Source organism: Pavona decussata, unplaced genomic scaffold (assembly GCF_977016875.1).
Source record: "Pavona decussata unplaced genomic scaffold, jaPavDecu1.1 SCAFFOLD_51, whole genome shotgun sequence".
Taxonomy (NCBI): domain Eukaryota; kingdom Metazoa; phylum Cnidaria; class Anthozoa; order Scleractinia; family Agariciidae; genus Pavona; species Pavona decussata.
The window spans coordinates 2,232,258-2,254,055 of NW_028145473.1; the positions used below are offsets into that span (position 1 = coordinate 2,232,258).

The following is a 21,798-nucleotide window of genomic DNA, read 5'->3' on the forward strand; positions in this document are numbered from 1 at the left end:
GAGTCAATCACTATTGTGATTATTTAGGTCCTAGTGATCTCTCGGTGGAACTGAAAAGGCTTCTTTAGTGCCGTGGCCATATTGTTTTAATGTTTGAGATTCCAATGTGCTGTTTTCAAACAATAAAGTAACCCTTTTAAAGCGGTAAATCGAAAGAATAACTTCTAAGAAGCACTCGACAGTTGAAACGGTGGAAATTGGAGAGTTCAGAGGCGAAGGAATCATGCTTCTGTTTGACAGTTGTAGAACCATGCAGAATACGTGGGGGAAAGGTCATTGATAAGCTAAAACGCACATCGCATCACTTTGTCGAAGTGATGCTTAAACTCAACTGAAAATCCAATTCACAAAAAGATTGAAGGTTGATTGTCAATTTTTACTAAAAATTTTTCAATAAGGAAAGCTTTTTGCCTGTTTTCGTTCTGTTTTTTTGGTGAAACGAAAACGATTTGTTATCTTACACTATTGTTTACATAACCAGACTAGAAAACGTGAGTCGCGCCACGTTATTGTAATACTGAATTTCCGGTACAACGATAAGACGCGTAACACAAGAGACACAACACAACGCTATCTTTGTGACTCAAAATATTCCATAAGCTGGGATAGTTATATTAATCTGGAAAGCATACAATAAGAATCAATCATTAAGCATCACGCGTAAATGCCAGTATAGGCATCGTGTTACATTTAAGAACGAAACGAAGACAGTATACGTTTCAGGCTGCATGACTACTTCCCTGTGCAGTTAGGTGGCAGGTGTAGAGGTAACTGGATAGTGAACACGTATCCACTTTTTTAAGGCGGCTGGAATAAGTTCCCAGCATTTATACTTTTAATGTACCACTCTTTACCATTTGATACAATAATAGTGTGAGGCAAATGCATGATCAGTGGTGAACAAGTTATTGTTGTTTGCATAACCTGTTAAAAACGGACCTAGTCATGTAACTTTAGTTTTAAGTGATTACAACTCAAAAACGAGCTCATTGAACCCCCCTGTCCCATTCTTTTATAATGGCTGTATGTGCACCTGGGTACTTCTTCACCAGTGATTGTAAATTGAACATGTAATACATGTACATGTAGTTGAAATCATGCTTAATTAAGAATCTATTACCCTCTACAAAGTACCATAAATAGTAAATAAATAGTAGCGCCATTATCATTATTCTGATAAATAAACCACACCTTAACTTTTGGGAAAATTGGGGGGGGGGGGATGTGTTTTTTATGGTGATATAATCAATAATTATACACTGATTCTTTGGTATCTATTTTCTGTGAGAAATGAATTGTCAGGTCAAAGTTTTTGGTGGATTTGAATTGAAGTCACTCAGGTTGGGATGAAGTTATTTTGAATTCAGAATTCATAAAAATATCCCCTTAAGTACAGTTAAGTTCCTTGTCTCCAAAAAGAGTCATTTACTGTGACTCAGGACTTGATTTAATTTCTTAAAGAGAAAGAATTTTTGTGAGAATTGGAATAATTTTTTAATGTATCCTATTTCTATGTTTACATGTAGATGATGCATCATCACTGTTGCATTTTGTCAAGAAAGAATGTTATTTATTTTTTTAGTGACTTTCAACGGCTACTCAGGAACAGTGAAATGTCAAAACCAACTTTAAGTAGCATGACCCGGCACTTTGGGGTGCTAGTTGTCGGTGAGTTTAGTAGTCAGTTGTTAAGAAGATAAAATTCAGCAGTCATTTACATTACACAAAGAAAAAAGTTGTCAGTGGATATATTCAAATACGTTTTCTACACCTAAAAAGATTCTTTGGAACTGTTGGTCATAAACAATGTGTATACTCAATGAGGACCCACTTCTGGTTACACTTAAATTAAGTGATTTATTTATTCATTTCATGGTTGAGGGCATGGATTTTACTTGAACACACCTCTGTTGAACCTCGTGGACAGAATTTACTGGACAGAAAATTTGAGAAAAGACATGAACATTTTGCTTGCATTAAACTTTCGACTTATAAACATCCCAGAAAGGTTATGTTTCTTTTTCGAAGTTTGTAACCTCTGAGTAGATTGGGGTATTCGTAACCAAGACACCATCTTTGAAAGGTACAAAGGAACCAACACTTTACTTCGGCTTTATATAATGCTAGGCCAGTGTTCGAGTAAAGTACATTTAACGGTTTTCATTATTGGCTTTCAGTAAAAAAACAAAAACAAAAAATGGATGCTGCATGTTGGATCGTTGCTTTTGTTCCCTACTTTTACACCCATCCACTAAATTCTCCATCAAAACAATGATCAGCCTTTAGTTTTCTTGTCATAAAAAGTCAACCATCTTGAAGAATATTTTTAAACTGTTAAAACAGTTATTCCTCAATCGTGCGTTGGATATACACGCCTAGTTGGCTATAATCATCTCATATCCAACAAATGCGAGTGGAATAATTATTGTTTTATTAAAAGCAACCAAGAAATATTAGTAGTTATATCTTGCTGATTTCACTTTTCAATAACAACCAGAAAACAAAAATTAATGGCCTCTATTTCTCTGGCATGGTATGATGGCTCATATACCATGGCTGCTCAGCCAATCAAATCCATGGAACTGACTACACAATGCGGCATACCACTTAATGAGTGTAGTTAGTATAAGGCGGAGGTGGCAACAAGGAGACTAAATCGTACATCTTTCAGGGTTTCTGAACTCAGCGTTTCACTTCATTGTCTTTGCGGAGCAATTAAGGGTCATGCTTATGGTGTTCTTAATTGTTTTGTTCAACAGGTTCTTTTACTACAGGCACGTCACGTTTGTTTGAAAGACTTGGTCATGATTCATGGAACCCATTTAAACCCGCTAAAATAGGAGGTGAGGAGTTTGGTTTTATTTATCTGTCTGTCTAGGAATAAAAGAATCTATGCAAATGTAAATCACACTTCATAGTCACAAGGTTTTCTTCTATCTTTAGTTGACTTCAGCATGAAAAGAGTATTTCTGGATGATGAACAAGTAATGCTTGAGTTTGTGGATTCTACTGGTCATGAAAGTTTTCGGCATTTGGTAGAGCTGCACTACAGCAACGTAGCTGCTGCAATTTTTGTGTATGACATAACACTAGATTCACTTGGTGAAGCAAAGTCTTACGTCGAAGATCTTCAGAGAAAGGCTTATCCAGATATTGTTGTAGCACTGGTAGGAATCAATGCAGATGGTTCGAGGAAAAGAGTCGTAAATTACGAGGTAATTTGTTGTTGCCATTGTCCACACTAACAAGGATAAATTCGAAAAAGTATGTTTTTCAGATGTCACAGACCTTCTGTTCATCTGAAGATGTTGTTTTCCTGTAGCGGGATCTTTTAAGAAAACCCTTCCTATAGGGAACTAGAGGGGATAATTTTGAAAATTTCAGCTCTTTATTGAGCTCTGAAAATGCAGACGCGCAGTTCTTGGGGCAAAGAAGTGCTTTAGTGTAACAGCAAAAACGATAAAGAAAAGATAACGAGGAGGAAATACATTTGGCTCATTCTCAGAAGAGATGTCATTTTCAAATTTATGTGGATTAGTTTGGACGGGGTCCTATGCGACCGCAATGGTGTCAGTGGCAAATAATTAAGTGTCAAAACAATCAGTTTAATGAACAAAACAATTGTTCGTTACTCTTGCCTTCAACAGGATGGGTCGGTTTGGGTTAGTAAAGCATTGAATAGGCTTGAAAATAAACCCCTAATCATAGACAGCACAATAACTTTAATGTGCTGACCATTTGAGTTTTTTTTATTTCAGCCGCAGTGGTTTATGGGGGCTTCTCAACTCTGGGATTCATGGCAGTTTTCACTCTAGTCTTAAAATGTTGTTTTTGAAGAAAAAAAAGATTTAAAAAAAGAATTTATTCTTGACGTGCGCACGCAGTTCAAACCGACAGAAACTTTCCAGTACAGGCTCTATCAAAGGCGAAGCCTTTTAAGATTTTGTTCTGAGAAGTGTTTTAACACTTCTCAAAATAAAATCTTCAAAAACAACATTTGAAGAAAACATTACTCTATTCAAACAGAGACTACGCTACAGAGGTTACCCCGATAACCTTATAGACAAAACTCTCCCAGAGGTCAATTTCAGCGAAAGAATGTCGGCCGTACAAAAGAAACAAAAAACGCGGAAAAACATTTTACCGTTTGTTACAGAATATCGCCCTTCTGTGCTCAACCTAAAAACCATTCAGATGAGTAAATGGCATTTGATAGAAAATCAGCCTCTGCTGAAGGAGATCTACAAAGACCCTTCCCTACTTTCGTACAGAAAAGGGAGATCTTTGAAAGACGTACCCGTTAGAGCAAATTAGCTTTGAAGGTCATACTTTTCCTATCTCGACCAATAGGAGCCGTGTTTGGCCTGTCTTCATTATTTTACCATCCCATTGATGCGAAATAGCTTGTGCAAGCTTCCTTGATATTTGCGATGGTCAGCTCTCTTCCACTGAAATCGACAAACTCTCTTGGGCGGATTCTAACGTACTTTTGCTGTTTACTAGCAACTTCGGAACTTAAACGTTGCACAGTTAGTTGCCCCTTACAGTTCTTGTCGTCTTTGACGTGTACCTGCTATCTTTCTTCTCATTTCAACTTGAAACGCCTTTCATTCCTTGTCTGCCATTTTTAATTTCTGAAATAATTTCGCAAGGCATGCTGGTCTACGTCAGCTCTGGGCCAAGGGAATTTTTAGTTTTGTTTTGAAAAGAAAAGAGGTGAGATTCATTTTGAATTTGCTTTCAATTTGATTTAAAATCGGTTTTGATTTGACTTTTATTTCATTTTAAGTTAAATAATTCCTGTTTTAGTTTAAGTTAAGGTGGTGCTCTACCTGAATTTGAGTGAAATTTGAAGAGGTTTTAAGAATGGATAGAAGAAAGAAAATTATTTTTGGAACACTAACAGACAGTCGATAACCACGCAAGAGCACCCCAGGTTGCTAGTGGACTAACTTGGTATCCGTCTATTAATTATTAACTACAAATTCTAATTTTGAAAATTCACTAAATCTTCATTATTTCTTATTTCTTTTAATTTTACCAATCCTTCAAGAAAAATTATTTCCTTCCAAATATACCTAAAAATCACCCAAAAATTCATAAAACACCCCAAATCATTGATTTGTGTTATGAATGGAGGGTTTTTGTATTGCTTGAAATCCAAACAAGATATTTCCATTTGACCGATTTTAAGCGGCGTGAAAACGGCTTTCAGATGAACCCCCACCTTAACTGTCGGTAATGTTTGTGTTTATTTCGTTTTATATTAAATCAAACGTAACTTAAGTTTATTTATTTTTTAAGAGTAAAACTATTTTTAAGGAAAAGAATCTACAAGAACAAGCAAAACAGTTATGGCAGTTGTTGGCCCCCATACTTGTGACAACTGCTTGTTGATGAGGTAGTGTCGTTTACATATCATTCATTTATGTACAGTGTAATAAAATTCCAAATTACATTACATATACGTATACATTGCACAAGACAATAACCGTGAAGTCAGCTTAAGACAGAAAACGAGATTCTTTTGAATAAACCGCGTAATATATCATAGATAGTCTCTAATACGTAAAATCGTGCACAAAACTGTTGAGAACTAACTTCAGCTGATCTACAAATTCGACCGCTACAGTGATATTTCAACAACTCAATCCACCCTCCACCCCCCCCCCCCCCCCCAGCTCACCAATGTTGGTCTGCCCCTGAAAAACAGACTGGGTTATCATCAGGCCTTCAGAGCAAGATTGAGTGAGCGATAGGGAGGGGGGGGGGGGGTGTAAAGGTTTGCTACCCTCAAGGGCGGTGTCTTCCTTAAGGAAGATTGAAATATATGCAAAAAATTAGCCTTTGGATTTCGGGAAATTGTTGCAGAGAGAGCAGGGGCTCAGCAGTAAACAATTCAGTATTATTTTTGATTAATTGTACTAGAGGCCGGGATTCAGCTGGACATTACCGCTAAGAATTAGCTGGGTTTGATGGAAACAGTTGGCTGAGTTACGATATAAGTAAATAAACTCTTAAGGCTAGGAACTTATGCTTACGAGTTGCGTCGATAACATCTTTTGAACATCGAGTTGCATCTTTTCACAAGGAATCTCAAGGAAGGGAAGAATTCTATAAGCCTGCCTGCAATGAACATAAGTGGATGTCCAGAGGTGGAAGAACTTTGAGAAGAAAACAGAGCAAGGAAAATAGGGCTTCCTTACATTATGGAACTCTAAATAATTCGTGAGCCATAGAGGTACCACAGAAACAGGTTGCCAATTTGGTGTCTCAACTTGATGACATGAAGACTGATTTGCAATGTCTGATGTTGTACAGAGAGGTTCGTTTTTGAGTTGTTGTGGTTTGTGGACAGGGTACATAAAGCTTCAAGAGGGTTCTGTTATCCTGGAGCCGGCTCAGGAGTTGCTTTATGGGCACTCTTATTGGACAAGACACCATTATGTGGCTCAGGGACGTTGCCATCACTGTTACTATGGATAGCGGTGGGGGTAGTTTCGCTGAAGGGTTTGTAGTGGCAGTATTTCTAGTATTGGCTTGTAATTGGTATTTTGTCTTTCTGGTCTTTGTGTCTAGCTAGAGTTGGGTCGTGTTTGGTAGGTTGCTGGTTCTGTTGTGCATTTACCTTCTTCACATTGAAAAGATCAGAAATTTTAGAAGTTGGCTTTGTCTACAGGTACGTATGTGCAAGGAAATAGCACTTGCTGTACAGCACTCTACTTCTCTGTTCCTGATGCTGGTCTAATTTCGTATACTAGTATGTTTTTCCCCTTTTGTCCAACAAACACTCAACCTCCATTCATGAACGCGTCGGAGAACACCGCAGGTTTATCCTCAACCATCATCAACTAAACAATCCAACTCCTGTCTCGCCATATGTCAACCAACCTGCCACTCAATCAACGACGTTCACTTAATCCCGCTTGCACTTATAATTTGCCGTATGAACATAATAACCCTACAAATTCCTCATCCTTTCTGAAGTTATATATTTTTTAGTGCATATACAGCAACCAACATACCAACAATAACAATTACAATGTCAACTATTACAGAGACTTACAATGAATTACAATTCCACTCAAATTTACTACTAATACTATCATAAAAGAAACACTATTAAATTAAATGCTTCTACTGACACTTACAATATACAGTTACACAATAGTTGCAATATTAAAATTAAATTAAAAGCTGTTACTAACGAAGTAAAGAAAAAAAAAGAGACTTACAATAGGTTACAGTTGCACTTATGAATGAAAATACCACACAAAAATTATGTGTAATGTAATTCTTCACATTAAACTGGGGATAGTACCCACTTTTTCTTAAAGAATTTTGTGTTATTGATCTTTCTTTCGGTTTCATATTTTATGACTATTTTACTTTAAAATCCTTGGATTTTGGGTCGAATCTGGGTTCTTCTACAGTCCCATAGAAACAGTTTCCCAATTATTATAATATAATTCAGTAGGTTAAGTAAAGGGCATGGTTTAGTTATAATTCCAAATAAAACATCTTGAAGAGTAAGACGAATTGGCTGATTTGAGAGTTGGTGCCAGTAATCTTGAAAATCATTCCAAAACTGTCTAACAAAGGGACACTGATACAAAAGGTGGTGTAAGGTTTCAGATTCTGCCTCGCAAAACGAGCACAGATCATCCGTTTTGAAGCCTATTTAATATAATTTAGAATTTGTGTATAAAATAGAGTTGATCACTTTGAACTGAAAACCTTTTACGTATGATTCAAGCACAACAGAATGTGGCAGAGTGAAGATTTCTCTCAGCTGATCAAACGAGAAATTAAAATCATTCTGCAATTTACGAACGATATTAGAAGGCTGTGCTTTTTGCGTGCAAGTAATGAGTAATAGTCCTTTGATTTCTTTTTCGTGACATCAAAGATGTTGTCAACAATTGAAAACAATGGAGAGGCTGTAGATGGACAGGGAGAAGTAATTTTTAAAGAAGAAGGTAATGAATGTCGAAGGCCAGCCCATTGCAAAAAGTTAGTTTTGGAAATCTTATGCGACCAGTGGCAAAAAGAGTCTTCTATATTTAAACTGAAAAGTAGATCTTGAGTAAAGATCAATCCTGCCATAGGATAATTTTTGTAGAAAACTGGTCTTGTCAATGCGAATTTCTTTATTATTCCAAATAATATTTTGCCAGTCTCTCTGAGAGGCAAACGAGTCACGAAAATCTGACCACCAAGAAAGTAGTTCACAATAAAACTTAGAGGAGATTTTGTAATCCTTAATATCATAGTTACAATTTAAGAAGAAAAAACCTCCCATCGGTTCTAGCAAGTGCTGTAGGTAGGTTTTCCACGTTCCATTCTGGCCTTCAAAAATACGCTTTAACCATGCCAGCCTTAAGGACTTTATCATGCAATCTAAATTGATCATTTTTAATCCACCTTCCCCGTATTCATTTATTACCGAAACGCGTGTTACCTTATCCGTGCCATTCCAAAGGAATTTAAATAATAGTTGATTCAATTGTTTCACTAATTCGTTAGGTGTAGGCAGTACCGAGCACACATAAACAAACTTTGGAATAAGGAAGGATTTGATTATTGTCACCTTACCATAGACAGATAAACCTCTTGAGGACCAAATATTAATAAGTTTTTTAATGGTATCTAATCGCTCAATAAAATTCTTTTCTTTCAGTAATTTTGGATCATACGTGAAACACACCCCCAGGGCTTTTATCGGCTCATTTGGCCATTTAATGCCTAACGGTTTTGCTTTGTTTTCTTTAGAAGAGCCAATCCACAAACCCTCGGTTTTTGTGCTATTGATATTGAGTCCTGAGATATTTTTGAATAAATCCAGCAGTTGAAAAAGTACCGTAGCTGAGTTGGTGTCAGCGAGTACTGCTGTTGTGTCATCTGCGTATTGTAACAATTTTGTCTCTTCTTTCCCAATGATAATACCCTTTATAGCTGGATTTTGACGAATGGCAATAGCTAACGTTTTCACCGCTACAATGAAAAGATAGGGAGAAAGAGGATTACCCTGTCTGACACCTCGCTCAAGTTGAAAGGATTTTGAAGTTATGCCGTTGTTCATAATACAGCTTTGTACGTTGTTGTAGAACAGTTTTACCCAGCGAAGAAAATCAGAACCAAAATTGAAGGCTTCAATGCATTTAAAAAGGAAATCCCATTCAATGCTATCAAATGCCTTTTGGAAATCAATGAAGATCATTAAGCCGGGAATGTTTTCGGTGGCAGTCCAATCCATAATGTCATAGATGGAACGGATGGTTTCACCTATGAAACGATCTTTAATATACCCTGTTTGATTATGATGAATGATATAAGGCAAAACATTTTTTAATCTCGATGCAATTACCTTAGACAATATTTTTGCATCAACGTTCACAAGAGAAATGGGGCGCCAGTTTTCGATAAGAGAACGATCTTTTCCTTTTTTCTCAATAAGCGTGATAATCGCATGCTTTTGAGAATGGGACAACTCCCCTTTCTCAAAACATTCATTTGCACACCTTATGAAGCAATCATTGATTAAAGGCCAGAATTTTTTATAAAATTCAATTGGAATTCCATCGTTTCCTGGAGATTTGTTAGTTTGAAAGGTATCAAGAAGACGAAAACATTCCTCTCAAGTGATTTTACCTTCACAGGAGATTTTCTGTTCTTCAGAGAGTTTGGGTATATTTAAATTATTTAAAAAGGAATCGATTTCAATTTCAATATCCGGACGATTGTTTTTACTCTTGTACAAGTCGCAGTAAAATTGTTCTACCTAATTTAGTATGCAGAGTGGATTTGTTTTAATTTCGTCGTTTACATGCAATTTACGTATGTGCTTCTTGACGTGATTTCTCTTCTCTAAATTTAAGAAGTACTTTGAGCTCTTCTCGCCGTATTCGTGCCATCTAGCACGTGTGCGTACAATGATTCCTTGGGTTTTTTCTTCATAAAAATATTCTCGTTCTTTCTGAGCAACATCAAAAAAAGTTGCATTAGAATCACTAGGGTTGCTTTCGAAAGCTTGCTTTGTTACGTTTAGTTCATTTTGGAGTTTTGTTTCCGTTTCCTTTCTTTGCTTTGCCTTTCTACTGGAGTGACGGATAGCATGAGCTCGTATATTATATTTAACCCAGTCCCACACACACCGATCGTCGGAAAGTTCTTCCCGTCCTTCTGCAATCCACACTGGAATCATTTCGGTTGTACTGTTAATATATTCTTCATCGTCTAGTAAAGAGCAATTCAACTTCCAGTAACTGGGTCCTCTACCCACATGATCAAGATTTCCGCCAATCTCTAAAAAGATCGCATCATGATCTGTTCTTATTGCTGGAATTATATCCGTCAGTTGTACCGAATCGGTTAAGTTATTCGAAATTAACCAGTAGTCAAGACGACAAAAGATTCGAGGAGATTTTTGACTCCATGTGAAGCTCTTAGTATCTGGGTTTTTAATTCTCCAAATATCTACTAAATCAAGTTCACTTTTCAAGCAATCGATACAGGATGTCACGGATTTTCGTTCAATGAGAATGCCACCTTTCTTATCAATAGCAGGATTTAGGGGGCAGTTAAAATCGTCTCCAATAATGATGTTACTTTCACAATCTAGATCCTCATTTTGTGCTGTAATAAGTAGTTTGTTGAGGAAGGCAGCAATATCTTTATCCTTGTTTGGCGCGTATACATTTATGAACACATATCTTATCTTTGATTTCAGCTTTTAGAACAATATAGCGTCCCAAAGGGTCAAAAATTTTTTGGTGTATAGTACAATCAACATCTTTCTTAATTAGAATTGCAACACCACAGGAATTTGAACTACCATGACAAGTGATGAGCTCTGCACCCCATTCGTTTTTCCACTGATTTTCTGCTGTTGCTGTAGAATGGGTTTCTTGCAGAAAAGAAATGTCTGCGCGTTTCCGGCACCAAGTAAAAATTGTTCTTCTTTTTTTAAAGTTACTTATGCCCCTTACATTTAGCGATAGTAAGTTAAGCGCCTCAGTCATTTTATAATCCCAATGGTGTTACTAATGAGACCGCAGAAGAAGGAAAAAAAGAGAAAAGTGCTAATGAAGTATTCGAAGTGGTGACTGTAAATGCAAATCCAAAAATATTGAACAGGGGACGTTGAAGATCAAAAACAAATAAGATACGAAACAAAATGCCTCACAGATGCAACTAAACCTGAACACTTGATAGAACAGACTCCACCTAACAATAAGTACAACTAACAAAAGCGAGATTGGTAAGACACTAATTAAACGAACTGAGTAAAATACAAAAAAAGTAGACACAGATACAGAAATCAAACATCTGGCGCGCATTTAGTCACTACAGCTCTCCATCTGCGTGAGCACTGCTCATTATTTCACCGTCATAGGGAAGATTTTCTGTTTCCTTTCCTCTGTAAACTTGACCATTTATTATTAATTTGTCAACCTTGAAGAAGGCTTGTTGTTTCTCTCGCTTAGCATTTTTCAGAACCGGGTATAACTTTCCATGAATGTCATCTATTTCTTTGGGATAATCATTAGAAAGTCCAATTCCAGTATTTTTCAAATTTTTGACTGAAGACCAAACAAACTGTTTGTCTTGGTAAAAGCTGAATTTAGCAATTATTGGTCGAGGCTTGGCAGGATTAAGGGAGTTTTTGCGAGTCGGCAAACGGTGGACACGCTCAAATTGGATGTCATCTACATCTTCTTTCGAGATATTCATTTTTTCTTCAAACATTGATCTTACTAATTCTTCTGTATGACTGGGTGTCTCACCTCTAATTTCCGGAAGGTTGAAGATCTTTATATTGTCTCTACGTGTGTACGCCTCCAATTTGATATTCCGGCATTTTTGCGTATGGACTTCAGCCTTCAGCTTCTTTTGATACTCTCGGTTTACTGCTATCTGGGAGCACGTGTAGGCCACAGTAGCTTTCAATTCAGCTAGCTCTCTTCCATTAAAATCCACCGTATTTCTCAATTCCTTGTTTTCAAGTTCTACCTCTGTTAAACGGGTTTTCAGAGCTTCAAATTCGGGCAGTAAGGCCAAATGTTGATCAATTTTTGCCTCCATTCTCTGCATGTTCATCGAGGCGTCGCAACAATGGCTGCTGTCCACGATAGATTCCTCGTCAGTTCGAGAGCCATTATCACGTTGTCTTTTACGCGTAGGCCTTCTTTCATTTTAATCCATGTTATCCAGGTCTTCATTCATAATTGCAGCAGATGTAAAGCTGAAAAAACCTCTTAGCATCGCATAGTTTTTAACATAAGTCACAGAGCAGAAAAATTATTATTATTATTATTATTATTATTATTATTATTTTTTTTTTTTTTTTGTAATTTAGGTTGGTATCTTAAGTTGGTATGGTTAGTATTGTAAGTAGAGTTTAGTATTCTATAGTTAATAAAAATTTAAAAAAAATTAAAAAAAAAAAGTCAACTATTACAGAGGGGACCAAGGTATCCTCTTAAACACCCCCCCCCCCCCCAAAAAAAAAAAGACATTTCAACAATAGCACTGACAAATTCGCGAAAAAGAGCGCAAGAGCTCACTTGATCCCGGCTTAAGGGTTACCTAAACCCTACAAAATCCGTACTGATGTGAAATTGCAAGCAAACATGAAAGGTGAAGCCGAGCCGACCCGATTGAAACAATAAATTACTCCGGCTGTATTGAAGGGTGAATTTACCTACAAAAGTTTCAGCACGCACAGGCGAACAGGAATTGTAAACAATACTTGAATTTGTGGCTTCACGGCAAACATAGAAGGTGATATCTCCGGCCAGCGTGAATTTGTGACGTTACACCAAGCACTTCCGCAAAACGCAAACGGCAAAATGCTCTGTCTTTACGTTTGGTATTCACTATAAAGCTGTTTATGATGTGCTGTCTATGAAAGGATAATTTTCTCGTGCTTTGTCGTTTTGTCTCTCTACTGTTGGTCGCTATAATCTAATGTCTTTCCTTGTGCTCTGTCCTCCTCTTTTACTCGCTGTGGGTCACCATAATCTTGCTCTTTCTTCCGCTGCTCTCCAGTATAATTTCGTCTCTTCTCGTGCTCTGTTTTGCTTTTTCAGCCGTTGTTCGTCATTGATATTTTGCCTGTTTGTTCGTGCTCTAAGGCGCATTCTTTTACGTTGAATTTGCCTATTTGTCACCAGTTTTCTAATTTTCTTTCTCTCTCTTTCTCCTCTTTCCTTTCGGTTTGTCGACATCTTCAATGAATAAGCCTTTTTCAAAATTTCCGTTTGCTTTTCTAACAAGCGGTTGGCGCAAGCAAGGGTGAACTTGAGTGTGCAATTCGCATTGGTTTTGCAGTGCTGATGAGTACGGACGTACAGTCTTTCGATCGGACGGACAGTGACGTCATATTTAAAACCAAACTTTCTCGCATCCATAGGTTACAATCATGGATAAAATAATTTTTTGATACTGAAAATTCCTCCGAGTAAATACTGTAGTTTCGCCCAATAACGTTCCCAAGCCTTTGTAAGAGAACTGGCAACTAAATGCAGAAAATTCTTCGAAAGATTAACTGTGTGAGACTTACTATGCCACCTTTACCGAGGTTTCCTTGTTAGAAGAGAACGCTCGTAGTGTATGCGGTTAGCTTGGTTACTTAGGGTTTCGTATAATGTCAAAACTGGAGAGTTAGTTTGCCAAATTTTCTTAAAAAAAGGTCAATTTGGGCGGTAATCTAGTCATCTTGATGTTGCAGACTTAGATGCCGGCAACAGCAGTCAACTTCACAAGACCTCTGCCTTCAGCTTTTGTTTTGTTTTGTTTACTTCTGCTATCCGTCATTAACACTCCATCATCAGATCTTAAGATCGGTAATCAAAGGAGGCGCTGCATGTATCCTGGGCTGCAGAAATGTGACCCTGTGCCAAGAAAAGATTTAGGTTTCCGGTTTAGAACACTGAAGGACCAGTCTGTTATGCTAACGATCCTATCATAACACTGCAACTTCTGAATTCCTTAATTTATGATTTGAGGGTGCAGGTTAAAACTTATTTGAAACACAAAGAAATATTTCCTAGTTGATAATTATATCTCCATTTTATGTTAGGAGGCAGCATCGTACGCAGAAAACAATGGCCTACTCTTTTTTGAACTGTCAGCAAAGGATGGTTTCAACGTGGTTAATTTATTGTCAGCAATAGGTAAGTTTGACACAGAGTAAACGGTTTCTATTGTATCGTTTAAATGCACAAGTGGATGGATGCTGAAAATTCTGATATCTGATAAGGTGGGTTCCGGGAGAGGGCGGAATCATTCCTATCTCTGAACCTGCAGGTACATGTAACTGTAACTGCAAGAAACCGTGGAATGAGAACACAACCTCAGTGGATTGTGAAGTTATTGCAGTTATTGCCACAGAATGGCGATTTATCGTTGGTAAAAAGTACTTGTTTGTAAACAAAAAGTGAAAAGGAATAGTGTAAAAAGACTTCTTATTCTTTAAGAAAGCTCATAAGATATTCATTTGAATTTTGTTGTAAAGCTGTAGATTAGCATGCCCATTCCCTCACGAGTGATAGATTAGAGAATTTAAAATCTGCAGTTTATTTTTGAGCCCTTCACGTTTTATTTCAATAATGATAATAATAATAATAATAATAATAATAATAATAATAATAACAATAATAATAATAATAATAATAATAACAATAATAATAATAATAATAATAATAATAATAATAATTTAATACTTCTATTGCGCAGATTAACAAATAATTTGATCAAATGCGCTTTACAATATGAATAAATCCGAAATAAGAATTAGATAATATAATAATATAATAACAGACATAAATATGGCTAGTAAATACTAAAAAAAAACCCAAACAAACAAACAAAAAACAAAAAAACAAAATTCGGCATTCTCCGCAATTACCACCATAATCATTCATTTGTTTTTTTAATTCGATATTATTTCTTTTTGAAGGTTAGTGCTCGGCCCCACTAGCTCTTGTGCAATAAAGACTGGCGGGGGTGAACAAAGGTTATTGTTATAACTAGAAATAACCAAGGGTTAGGAAGTGCGGGCTAGAACGCTTTTGAGCCGAGGGATTTTCAATGAAACTTTTGTTGAGTATTGAAATATGTCGGCCATCACGTTGGGTAGTTATCATTAAATAATCTGCATGTCTCTATTAAAGATGATTTCCAGTCCGTATAGCGTACTGCGCAATCTTAGGGTATGTTGTCAATATACGTTATACCTCTAAAATAGCTTACATCAAGTTTATAAAAAATAAGCGAAATTTACCGGATGTTACAAAAACCGGGAAAGGGGAACCGGGAACGGGAAACGGGAGTCTGGGAACGATTGTGCAACGGTAATCCCTATAAGAATTCAAAATAGGCTATTTAAGGACGATGCCTACTATTGTTATGGCGCATACGTTCTGCGTATCACGTGATACTCGGGTTTCCTATGGGTGGTGCCTACTAATACAGGGATATTTTTGCGCGGTTTAAAACTATTCAGGGAAAGCAGAACTTAGCAAGTGCTTTTGTTGTCAAAAGAGAAAATTAGGGGTAACCCTGCATTTTTCAAAGATAATAAAGCATCATTTTGTGAAAAACTGCCATACGTTGCTTTGTATTTTACTGCGTTTTAGAATAATTGTTGCTTAATTATCTCTAAAAAATGCATGGTTACCCCCAATTTTCTTTTTGGATTTCCATAACCCTTGCTTAGGTCTATTTTTCCTGCATAGTCATAAACCGCGCGAAAATGCTTCGGTATTAGTAGGCACCGTCCTTAATGCAACTTAAAGAGCGCGGTTTATCTTAGATTTTTTGGCTGATATTCAGGTTTAAGTTTCATAACAGTAATTAAGAGTGATTGTCAGTAAAAATCAAAGAAATCGTGGCCACGGTCAAAATATCGATTTCGTTCATACTTTGTCAGTTTGAAGGCCCAGGTAAGTAACTGAAGGATATACATTTAGTTTTTTTAAATGTTCCATATAACGGCAGAAAACCACAAAAAATGGTCACCCTACGGGAAGCTCGGATTTCTCCTCGCGAGAACTCGAACTTTTACACTTTTCAGCTTCTTGCTACACAGACGGTTACATAGCTGCGAATCTTTCCTAGGTATAATTGAATACATTGATTCTTTGTCAGTCAAAACGTAGCAATTACTTTCATCTCTGCTCGTTTGTGAGCGAACTGCACTCGGATTAAGTAGACACCCTTTTCTCAATTTCGCAAAAGTCTGAAATAATCGAAACTCAGCGAGGAAAATAGCTGACCGGTAGTGGCTTAAATGCTCTGATATTTTAACAAAAGACAGCCAGTCATTGATTTTTAAGTTTGCGGTTTGGGATCTAGCCGCACTTTTGCACGAACGCCGATCAAATTTTAATTAATCTCACTCGCTTTCCAATCGGTGTCACGCACGAGCGACTTGGCTACAAACGGACATTTACATCCGTTAATTTTAAAATAAGTCTTATTTTAAAATATCTTACTTAACGATGTGCCAGATTCCCCGGATAACTTGCTGACGAAACAGAAAATATCTGAATAGCAATACAACCTGGAACAATTAAAATCAATTTTATTAAGGATGAGAAGCTTTATCAGCCTTCGATAGCCAATCGAAAAGCAAATATCGCATTGTTCTCTTATACGCGCTGTAGAGTTGTAGATTTGAAAGGGGTGAGGGTAAAAGGAAGCATGAGTTTGCGGAATGGCATGTGGCATGATCTGCAGCATGGCATAATTATGCGAAATACGATACTTGCGGAATGACTCAAAGAAATAAATTAACTGAAGAGCGCGTCCTGTTTTCGCGCCAAATAATTTAAGATGTTGTGGACTCCAAGCTGAATATTTAACAAAAAACTAGACAACAGAAAGAGGATTAGAAAATACAAGGCTGGAATAAATCATGTCGATCGCTGGTTAGGAAGAAATGAGGGTAAAGAAAACTTTGAATTTTCGTAAGCAAGGGACTGAGTAAATTTAAGTTTCATGTTCGCTTTTCCATGTAATTTGCAAGTTCAACTTGCGTACGTATCTCGCCGAAAATGCAAGGTGAGAAAAAAACAGAACCTTTTTTTCTTCTGAGTTTGTTACAAATTTCTTATTTGTTACAATATGTAACCGTTAAATGTTCACAGCGTCTGATAAAGCGATTCTCGGAAAAAGCGAAGGCCAAACGCATTTTCAAGTTCAACAACAGTTTCATAAAAAAAGAATAGCGAAGAAACTTCCCAGCTTTTCCTGAAAGCTTACCTGGTTTGACAGTGAGCCGGAATAACTTACAACAACAACAGTACTTTATTTACAAACGCAATTTCCAAAAGCGGAAAAATTTGTTAAACATCGCACCGAGGAATATTTACCCCCTTAAATTCAAAAATTGACTATAAATATTTGTGATTTGAAACGGCGTGCGAAGAAAGCGCTTTCGGTGGGTAGGTCAGAGGTCAGGTTGTAAGTTGTAAGTATCATTGACCCGACCGGCGGGGGATGGTAGCGGGGTATTTTTCTCACGACCCACATATTTTATTGGACTTTGACACAACTATAGAGAAATAAAATCCTGGATAATAATGCGGAATTAGATAACAAATGTGGTACGTTTTAAAAAAAAAATTACCCGGCGGAGGTGCCTTGGGACCGGTGACTATAGACCACTATACAATGTTTCAGCGCTTTAATACCCGAGGAAGGTCTCACCCAAACTGACTTTAAAACGTCTTTTAAGCCAGAAAAAGGTAGCACCTACTTTTAATATTACGTCGTTTTTTCTTTAACAAGACGTATATGAACATGATGAAGGGGATATTTTTTCCAGAAGAAACCGTCTGCAAACGATCGTACGCGTCCGAAAATAGGCCGCTCAATGTCTACAATATTTTTTAAAATTACGGAGAAACCTCAGGTGTTCAATCAGCCAACCTTCAGGACGTGTTTAGGTATTAAAGGAAGGAACTATATACTAGAAAATTCTCAGCTTGCTCCCGCCCTTCTGAGGTAAGTTATTGTGATAAATGCAAAAAGTGTCCGAGAAATAAACAGATGTACTCATATTTCCTTGAATGTGAGAACAATAAACAGTATTCGTCGATTTCTTCACCGTCACTTCTTCCTAACCACCGATCAGGCATGTTCTATCCCAGCTGCAGGCTTGTATTTTCTAATCAGCCCATCTGTTGCATTTTCCGCAACATGGAAAAAGGTAATGCTCTTATATTAAAATTAGCGCCAAAAAGAGACGCACTCTTCAGTTAATTTATTTCTTTGAGTCATTCCGCAAGTATCGTATTTCGCACAATTATGCCATGCCGCAGGTCATGCCACATGCCATTCCGCAAACCCATGCCTCCTTTTACCCTCACCGATTTCAAAAACGCTGAATTGTAATTTTATTGAACTTTGATCGGCGTTCCTACAAAAATTCTGCTAGTTCCTAAAGATTTAAAACCGCAAACCTAAAGATCAATGACTGAACTGTCTTTTTCTTGTCTTTTGTTAAAATATCAGAGCATTTGAGCCATTTTTCCTCGCTGAGTTTGGATTATTTTAGACTTTTTCGTGATAGAGAAAACTGTGTCTACTTCATCCGAGCTCAGTTCGCTCACAAACGAGCAGAGATGAAAATAATTGCTATATTTTGACTGAGGAAGAATCAATGTGTGAAATTATAGTAAAGAAAGTATGAACGAAATCGATTTTTTAACCGTGGCCATGATTCATTTGATTTTTGTTGACAATCACTCTTAATTCCTGTTTATCTGCCAAAAAATCTGAGATAAACCGCGCTCTTTAAGTTGCATTAAATAGCCTATTTTATATTCTTATAGGGATTACCGCCGTACATTCGTTCCCAGACTCCCATTCCCCGTTCCCCGCTACCGGTTTTAGTAACATCCAAATTTTCCACATCGAAAGTTTATTTCATATCTCGACAACCATTTACAGCAATAGGGCTTACAATATCTCATTTTAAAGAGTACAAAATGGGCTTCTCAGAAAAAAATAAATCCCGTCACAGAAACCCAGCACTTTTTTTGAAAAAAAAAAAAAAAAAAAAAAAAGATCTTAAAATGACAAAAATTAACCAAAAAATTTTATTACATCTGAGGAAAATGTATTTTTTTTGAAGTGATATGTAATTGTACAAAGAATTGAAAAAGAAAATGATCCCTCTCGTGTCAGCAACATTTCCTGAAAATTTGGCTGGAAAAGAAGAAATCTAAAATTAGTTATGATTTGTTTTTTTCCCATGCAATCGCATCAAAACACAGTCAAGAAATGCATTTCTCCATGGGAACATAACAGCTGATCAAATTACGGGACCAATTTCGCTTGGGCAAATAAAAAAGGTGCTTTCAGCAGAAATAATTAAGCTTTTTACCAACAGATACGAATTCATGATCAATATTCAAGAACTAGACGAGATATTAAACGCAAAAAAGGTAACCTGAGGAGTATATCTTCGCATTTCAAAAACATGTGCTCGATGGCGTCGCTTTCGCAAACAGACGCTAAGGCTTAAAGGGCAAGTATGTGCTCGATGGCGTCGCTTTCGCAAACAGACGCTAAGGCTTAAAGGGCAAGTATCACGAAAATTTGCTGTCATTTCAAAACCCAAAAATGTTTGACTGTCAGCAGAAACAACGAAATAATTGTCAAGTTTGTTAAAAATTATCTCCCCAGTGCAATAAAACTGTCGATTAGTGCCTCTGGCCAGAGACAGGGTTGGCTGGTCTGGATTGAAACTTGAAAAATATTAGGCTAATGTTTGTCAAGTTCTCGCATTTTTGTTTCCAAAATGCGCTAGAACAGATCACACGTTGTTTCTTTCAAGAATTGAGTTGATTTCGTTCCTCTCGTCATTCTAGAATTATTTGGCAGCTGATTGAAGGTCTTATTTCATCATTTTTAACAAAAGATATCAAAAGCCCCATGATACTTCCCCTTTAAGTTGAGCGCTTACCTCGATTCCTCGCTCTAGTTTTCTAGCTGCTGGTCTATATCGCTTTCTTCATCATTATACATCCCTTCGACAGAGTTTTCATGAAGCCAAACATGCGAACACTGCTTAAATAGATCCTCTAAAATGCAAACGAATGTCTAATATCTGATTATGTGGCAAAATTGTAGGTACAAGTATGCAAACAACGGAAAAAGCATACCAAGTAAGGCTAAATCCACTGCGAGTAATCCACCACTTGCGCTTTGGAATCCAGTGATATTACTGTTGCACATGTCGAGTCCCATGTCCAAATTTGTATTCGTTTTAAAAGAACATGGTAGATGTTATCTTCTTCGGTTCCACTGTCGGTTCGCATCGAATCGCAAATGAGGTTCGTCGAAACAAGTCTGCATCGCTTGCTGCTCTCGAGTTTTGAAAACTGTTTCTTTCCATTTTCAATCTTTTAAATATACGTTAACACTCCAATGATGCGTAACTTTGGCTTTGAAAATCGAGTACACTGGCCAACGCGGCGGCCATCTTTTAAAATATTAATTGTTCGAGGTTGGGATCCCATGTGACAAACTGTGCCAATCTCGATCCCAGAGCCCTCGTTACCCTTGTCCAGCGGAGCGGGAAACGAGAGACTCTGGGATCGGGATAAAGCGTTTCGGATGACAAGATTCTTGTCATGGGTTCAACTGCGCAGGCGTGAGCATCTTGACAAAATGCAATCTCGTCCCCAGAGCCCGCGCACGTTTTAGGCCAGCGGTGGCCACACGTCCACGAGCTCTGGGCTAATCAGAAACCGGAAGCAGGGATCCTGCTTCCGGTTTAAAGGGGGATTCTGCTGACCGAGAGGAAGACAGCCTCTGGTAAAGAACATCAAAGGCCAAGAAAACGAGTGAAAAAGGTGACAACCTGACAACCTCCATCCCTCCCGTTTGTCAGTGATTGTCATTCATGTGAGACGTCCTTAATAACAAAACAACCAAAACAAAGGCTGCGTAAAATCTGGGTTTGTTGGCGATTTGCTTCTCTCAACCGCGACAAATTCATTTTGCACATTGACAGGTCGTTTTAGAAAACCAAACATTTTCCATAGGCAGGGGCAAAAACACATATATAGGTCATGGCGATTAGAAACCATTTGTTGTGCTTTTACTCATTTGGAGTTGAATTAAGCTTGTTTTCACCTGTAAAATGTAGTTTTTAACACTTTAAAATGGGGGTGAATATACGCAGTCTACGCAGTATGAGATAGCCAAGTTTTTTCATGACACTACAGTAAAGTTAATAGCGAAACGAAAATAGAGGCTGGTCGGAGGTTATATAAGCTTTAACCTAATGAACTAAAACAGGGTAAAGATTTTCAAACAACATTCGAGAAACTTCAGCAAGGCATCGTTCCTAACCTGATTGCCGTCGACGACAAATACCACCCATACCAACAAATGTTTACAAACGTAAGCTTAATTTTTTCCGCCGTAAAATTTACAAACGATAGGTTTCACAAGATCAGCTTTTGTTTACTCAGATACCATGATGCCAGAATAAATACAATAAAACAACAGAAGTACATTTAATAACAAGACACAAATTTGTAAACGTTCAACCGAAATAACCAGCAACTTGAAAATCTAAGCCGTATCAGAAAGAGCGGCAATTTTTTTTCAATTCACACACTCGGTGCAAGCTTAAGAAACTCACCCTGAAAAAAAAATTACCTGCACTCGATGTACTTTATCAGTCCTATAAGCTGCAAACTTACAAAGCTCACAAATGAACTGTTGTGTAAAGAGTGACAACGATCGCTATTCCAAGCGTTAATATTTTTGTCT

At 37.3% G+C, this 21,798-nt stretch overlaps 2 protein-coding genes and 1 long non-coding RNA gene across 5 annotated transcripts in view; 2 read left to right on the plus strand and 1 right to left on the minus strand.

The window, feature by feature from the left end:
• Positions 1 to 21,798, plus strand: part of LOC146481044 (uncharacterized) — a 185,587-nt gene that overhangs the window by 111,299 nt on the left and 52,490 nt on the right. The window lies entirely within an intron of this gene.
• LOC146481049 (uncharacterized) overlaps positions 1 to 21,798 on the plus strand; it is a 418,045-nt gene that overhangs the window by 5,552 nt on the left and 390,695 nt on the right. Inside the window, exons 4-7 of one of the 3 annotated variants that reach the window (XM_085108733.1) lie at positions 1,583 to 1,668; positions 2,760 to 2,843; positions 2,944 to 3,215; positions 14,084 to 14,177. The exons of 1 other annotated variant lie outside the window; for it this stretch is intronic. In XM_085108733.1, the coding sequence (XP_084964859.1) occupies positions 1,614 to 1,668; positions 2,760 to 2,843; positions 2,944 to 3,215; positions 14,084 to 14,177 (505 nt within the window). In that variant the 5' untranslated portion in view covers positions 1,583 to 1,613. The remainder of the gene's footprint in view (positions 1 to 1,582; positions 1,669 to 2,759; positions 2,844 to 2,943; positions 3,216 to 14,083; positions 14,178 to 21,798) is intronic. One more of the 3 variants, XM_085108734.1, reaches the window with a different exon arrangement.
• Positions 19,267 to 20,063, minus strand: LOC146481050 (uncharacterized). Its single transcript, XR_014864528.1, has 2 exons — positions 19,955 to 20,063; positions 19,267 to 19,526 (listed from the first exon to the last, which is right to left on the minus strand). It is a non-coding gene; the product is annotated as an uncharacterized LOC146481050 (long non-coding RNA).